Here is a 6,111-nt window from a genome sequence, read left to right on the forward strand (position 1 = left end):
GCTTCTATACTGTCTTTTCGATTTAAAGCTTTCGAGACTGCAGGGATTAATCTTCTTGGTTCTTTTGGTAAAGTCACGTAGAAGGGAAATAATAAAATAAAAATAAAACATTCAGACGCTGTCTTCCCGACAGACCTGTTCTTCACCTGAGGATGGCTGCTTGCGTTGTGGCCGAAACGTCGTGAGAATTATTTTATTATGTTTTATTATTATTTTATTATTTCCCTTCTACGTGACTTTACCGAAAGAACCAAGAAGATCTATACTGTCTGTCACCATCAATGGTGCCCTGCCTTCATCAACACGCACCGACCAGCGTGGTGAAGAATGGTTAAATTTGACCCCCCCCCCCCATGACCCACACAGCATGGGCGGGTGGGGGGGGTGCTTTATCCAGCAATGGATTGACAAAGGGCTGTACGTGTACTTGAAGAAGTGATACGATCAGCTCCGCAGAATTGAAGGGGCGTGAGTTGACCCCAACTTTCTTGCTTTCGTGAGCCACGTGTTGCCAACCTCTGCGCCACGTGGGACAAAATGTCATTGATTCACGCCAATCCTCACGCTTGTGTTTTATCTCCCAAGTTGGACAAGGAGCTGGCCAAGGAGAACGACGGTCCAGCCGACAGCGGGAAAGCGGGCACCAAGAACGGGCCCGGCAAGAAGCCCTCCGGCGACGGCTCGGCGGGCAGAAGGGGCCTCCACACGGCGAGCCGCGTGGCCCCCGCAGCCGCGGCGTCGGCGAAACCGTGGGCTGGCGTGATGGTGGCGCGCGCAAACGCGCGCCGGCAGATCGCGCCGCCTCGCGCCATCGACGCGGCGTCTTCGGAGAGCGACAGCGATAGCAGCGGCGACGACGCCTCTTCTGATTCGTCGTCCGGAGCCAGTCTCTGAATGGTGGACGCGATCCGATTTAATTTGAAGTGGCATGGCCCTCCCCCCCACCAACAACAAATAACCATCGCTGAAGCACTACCGGGTACTCGCCAAAGAAAGGGTGACAAAGATTGGGTGCCACTTGGTGTCGAGAAATCATCTAGCGTTTGCATTAATGTTGCTCATGCTTGTTTTCCAGCCTTCGTGTACTTTTCTCTGTGATGAATTTCTCACAATTAGAACTGCTTTATTGTGGGGCACTGATTTGTGAAACATTGCACGTATCTATTTAAAAGCACAGTTGTGCCATTATTAAGGTTGTTGCTGCTGCAGCAGCAATTTTATGCAATCAATGACGGTTTAAGCAAATGTGAAAATTATGAAAATAGCAAATTGGAATAATAGATAGGTTATTTTTTTAACTTTAACGTTGCTGTTAATTTAAATTTCGATAGAGTTCTGCACTGTACAAATTCGCTTATGCAAAATGTATAGCATGACATTTGTGGATTACCACAGTGAATGGAGTTTTAGGACAAGTCTTGAAAAACAACTTGAAGATTTATTTTTATTATGACAGTAATAATAATCTTTACCAAGCAGATGCCCATCGGAATCGCACCACCGTATCTTAATTTCGATTTTGCTTGGCTCGCGTAACAGGGGCGCCATGGTGGTGAGATGTTAACTTACCTCGCCTGATATACAGGAGGTCGATGGGTTTGATCCCGACCCTGATGCCTGTATATTTGGAGCTTGCATGTTCTCCCCATAGTCATGTGGATTTTTCTCGCGGACCTCTGGTTTTTCCCTCCACATTTAGAAACATGCGTTCAGAGTATTTGGGCAGCTATAAATTTCCAATCGATAAGCCACTTGATCGAGTTATCATTTGTGGCCAGGTCACTTCTGACAAAAAGTTATTATAGCTCAGCAGGCCTTACCTGGTAAATTAAAAACTAGTTTAAAAACTAGTTTAGAAACTAGTTGATACCCAATGACGGTTGCTTGTGTTTCAATCGAAACGTCGTACTCCATTATTTAATTTATTTTCTTTCTACGTGACTTTACCGAAAGAAGCAAAGAGTAACTCCTGCAGTCACGAAAGCTTCAAATCAAGTTTGAACTAGTTTATAGTTTAACTTTAGTTCTTTTTCGAATGCCATCACACGATGTTCACGCGACGGTTTACCTTGTCAGCATGACCGGGTGTGTGCACGGCCCTGCCCGTTCTCCGCAGGTCTCTGACTTGTGCGCGAGCGCCTCATTGAATCGCGAGCACTGCTTGACAGATTTGAATTCACACATGGCAATGCTGCTGCTTCAGCTGCTGCTGCTGTTGATTCTGGCAAGACGCCCTGATCACGTTCGTTCCAGGATACGAGCATCGCACAAAGGATATCGTTGCGCACTTCCCAAGCCACGGAGTGAACTCAGGGGAGTTTGTCAAGGCAAAAAACTGGCAACTGGTGTTATCCACTCGCCAGGCTATATCGACATTAAAACAAATTTGTTTCAGGGCGAGGGTGTTTGACTTGTTTACCTTGTGGGCTATGCCACTTTTTATAAAGCCACGAACTTACGTCGGAACTCTTGGTTGAACGACAGCAGGCACATTGCCAGCTGGTGCGGTAAGGGTAGACTCTGTTGAAGTCATTGCGGTTTCATCGTTGGGTGTATAAAATGTAAAAAAGAACAAAAATATTTTTAGAACAGTATTACACATAAATGATGAGTTTTATCATATTGGTTTATTACGCATTATATTATGCTCTCCGTATACATGGCAGTATTCAAAACATACAACCTGGGATTCATTTTGAAAGTGATAATAACAATAAAACTTATTTTATTCCGGTAACACGATTGTAAATCCATTGTGCTGCGTCGTGCAAATAAAGCAATATATATTTTTTCCAAATGGCCGCGTACACAATACAGTTCTAAATCCAATTATAGCGAGTTTTTTTTTATTAAATTACCTTTGCCTGTAACAAAGAGAAGCTCTTCATTGTGTTAAGCAGCGACGGCAAGGCCCTGGCACCCCCCCCCCCCGCTTTAACCCCGGGCGGTGCGCTGGCTTTGTGCTGCTCCGTTAGAATATAATTGATTCCTTCCCCTTTTCAGGAGCCGTTAGCGGTGACGTGTTTTGACTCTCGCGACGGGCCCCGAGACCGCCCGAGGCTCAATGGGGAGAGCGGCAAACACTCATTAAAAGGGATTTTCGGGCTGTCCCTTAAACCGGTCATCCGCCGTTTAAGTGTCTTCACCCCCTCCCCTCCATCTCGCATGTCCCCTTCACAGCTCAAGAGGCCGATGCCCCCGGGTTGGGACGGCTCATATGGCAGGGGATGGGGTGGAGGCGGGCGCGTGTACTCGCCGTCGTCGCTATTGCCCCAAGTTTTCGGTGCGCCCCCCAACCCACCCACGCACGCCCCACCACCACCCACCCCAACATAAAAAAGCCATCAAAACAAACCGGGTGTAGTTGAATTGCCGGCGAGTGGGTGGCTTGCCCCTAATTCTGAAATGACAAAGCGAAGTGCGTCGTGAAGGGTTGAGCCGGGCGGTGGCGTGGGTCCCTGGCAATCCACCACGTTGGCGGCACTCGTTGGTGGATCACGTAGATTAGTGACATTGGATTGTTTTGTTGTTTTATGAGGTGGGGTTATGTAGGGGTGAGGTCTGGTGGTGTTGGTGGTGCAAGTGGCTCCCAAATCCACTGGGCTGTGATGGGAGTCAGGAGATGGCAGGACATTGAGTGGAGTCATGAGCTCGTCTGTTCGGCGAACCTTGCAGTATATTTCGTCTTGCATGTGTGGTCGGTTTTAATCTGGGTGTTTTTATCCACACACACAAAGCAGAACAGCGCCTTCAAATTTAAAAGGCAATTCCCCAAACATTCCCATCAAGGTGTAGGACCCTCCTGATAAAGTCTTGAGCTTCGGTGCCGCTGCCTTGGATACATACATAACATCACAACCATCATCATATGCGGTGCGAAAAATGCCCAACATACATACACCATGTATGTTATAAATCAATACCCACAATCTGTTAACAGTTGCCGAAAAACATTCTCAGAACTAATCAACCGTAAAAGACTGACCTTAATTATTAGCATCTATAATGCTGCTTTCGTTTGTGGTCAATTCAGGAGCGCGAGTTTCCTCGCTTGCCTCCACGCACATTCCACGCCGCAAGCGTGCGCGCCGCCGATGATCGGATTCGTCGTTTTCGACGCTTGTAATTATTTATACCCTCGCTCGAGATGCACCGACAAACCCATCCACCCGTCCAACCACCAGCCGGGCCAACCAGCCAGCCAGCCAGCCCCAATCGGCCACAACCTACCCCCAGCCCTTTCCTACCACCATAGAAAAGAAACCGCGATTCTTTCCTGATATACTTTACAACGCGACCCGCTCGCTGCCTCTGCGGATAGCCATGACAACGCAGCGCGCACAAGGCGGAATATGCTAGAATAACGAGACGCGGGCCCCTCGGCTAAACAGCCCAAAACCTAATTGCCTCTTTTCTTTGTGATCCGTGGCCAAATAAAGGGAGACCCGCGCTCCAATTAAGCCGTCAGCGGCGCGCATTCCCCATCGAGCCGCCCGCGTCTCCCGGCCGCTGCTATGGCTACAGGTTCCGAGCCGTGCTTGGTGGCTATGGTGGGACGGGTGGTGGTGGTGGTGGTGGTTGATGGTGGTTTTGCACTTGATGGTAGTGGTGCCGCTTGCTCTTGCCGCTAATGGTTTGTGGCTGTGGTGGGGATGGTGCTGTTGGTGATGTCCGTGGTGGGAGTGGTGCTGTTGGTGCTGTTGGTGCTGTTGGTGATGCCTGTGGTGGGAATGGTGCTGTTGGTGCTGTTGGTGCTGCTGGTGATTCCTGTGGTGGGAATGGTGCTGTTGGTGCTGTTGGTGCTGTTGGTGATGCCTGTGGTGATGATGGTGCTGTTGGTGCTGTTGGTGCTGCTGGTGATTCCTGTGGTGGGAATGGTGCTGTTGGTGCTGTTGGTGCTGCTGGTGATTCCTGTGGTGGGAATGGTGCTGTTGGTGCTGTTGGTGCTGTTGGTGATGTCCGTGGTGGGAGTGGTGCTGTTGGTGCTGTTGGTGATGCCTGTGGTGATGATGGTGCTGTTGGTGCTGTTGGTGCTGTTGGTGATTCCTGTGGTGAGGATGGTGCTGTTGGTGATGTCCGTGGTGGGAGTGGTGCTGTTGGTGCTGTTGGTGATGCCTGTGGTGATGATGGTGCTGTTGGTGCTGTTGGTGCTGCTGGTGATTCCTGTGGTGGGAATGGTGCTGTTGGTGCTGTTGGTGCTGTTGGTGATGTCCGTGGTGGGAGTGGTGCTGTTGGTGCTGTTGGTGCTGCTGGTGATTCCTGTGGTGGGAATGGTGCTGTTGGTGATGTCCGTGGTGGGAGTGGTGCTGTTGGTGCTTGTTGGTGATGTCCGTGGTGGGAGTGGTGCTGTTGGTGCTGTTGGTGATGCCTGTGGTGGGAGTGGTGCTGTTGGTGCTTGTTGGTGATGCCTGTGGTGGGAGTGGTGCTGTTGGTGCTTGTTGGTGATGCCTGTGGTGGGAGTGGTGCTGTTGGTGCTGTTGGTGATGCCTGTGGTGGGAGTGGTGCTGTTGGTGCTTGTTGGTGATGCCTGTGGTGGGAGTGGTGCTGTTGGTGCTTGTTGGTGATGTCCGTGGTGGGAGTGGTGCTGTTGGTGCTGTTGGTGATGCCTGTGGTGGGAGTGGTGCTGTTGGTGCTTGTTGGTGATGCCTGTGGTGGGAGTGGTGCTGTTGGTGCTTGTTGGTGATGCCTGTGGTGGGAGTGGTGCTGTTGGTGCTTGTTGGTGATGTCCGTGGTGGGAGTGGTGCTGTTGGTGCTGTTGGTGATGCCTGTGGTGGGAGTGGTGCTGTTGGTGCTTGTTGGTGATGCCTGTGGTGGGAGTGGTGCTGTTGGTGCTGCTGGTGATGCCTGTGGTGGGAGTGGTGCTGTTGGTGCTTGTTGGTGATGTCCGTGGTGGGAGTGGTGCTGTTGGTGCTGTTGGTGATGCCTGTGGTGGGAGTGGTGCTGTTGGTGCTTGTTGGTGATGCCTGTGGTGGGAGTGGTGCTGTTGGTGCTGTTGGTGATGCCTGTGGTGGGAGTGGTGCTGTTGGTGCTTGTTGGTGATGCCTGTGGTGGGAGTGGTGCTGTTGGTGCTGCTGGTGATGCCTGTGGTGGGAGTGGTGCTGTTGGTGCTGT

The 6,111-nt window shown here is 50.7% G+C and overlaps 2 protein-coding genes across 3 annotated transcripts in view; both read left to right on the forward strand.

Moving 5' to 3' along the window:
- SIRT3 (sirtuin 3) overlaps nucleotides 1-2,738 on the forward strand; it is a 29,606-nt gene extending 26,868 nt beyond the window's left edge. For both annotated transcript variants that reach the window (XM_078859178.1, XM_078859179.1), the window contains exon 8: nucleotides 586-2,738. In XM_078859178.1, coding sequence (XP_078715304.1) covers nucleotides 586-894 — 309 coding nt within the window. In that variant the 3' untranslated portion in view covers nucleotides 895-2,738. The remainder of the gene's footprint in view (nucleotides 1-585) is intronic.
- The window catches only part of BET1L (Bet1 golgi vesicular membrane trafficking protein like), a 355,770-nt gene that overhangs the window by 319,321 nt on the left and 30,338 nt on the right, over nucleotides 1-6,111 (forward strand). The gene's annotated exons all lie outside the window — the stretch shown is intronic.

Source organism: Lampetra fluviatilis, chromosome 8, assembly GCF_964198595.1.
Source record: "Lampetra fluviatilis chromosome 8, kcLamFluv1.1, whole genome shotgun sequence".
Taxonomy (NCBI): Eukaryota; Metazoa; Chordata; class Hyperoartia; order Petromyzontiformes; family Petromyzontidae; genus Lampetra; species Lampetra fluviatilis.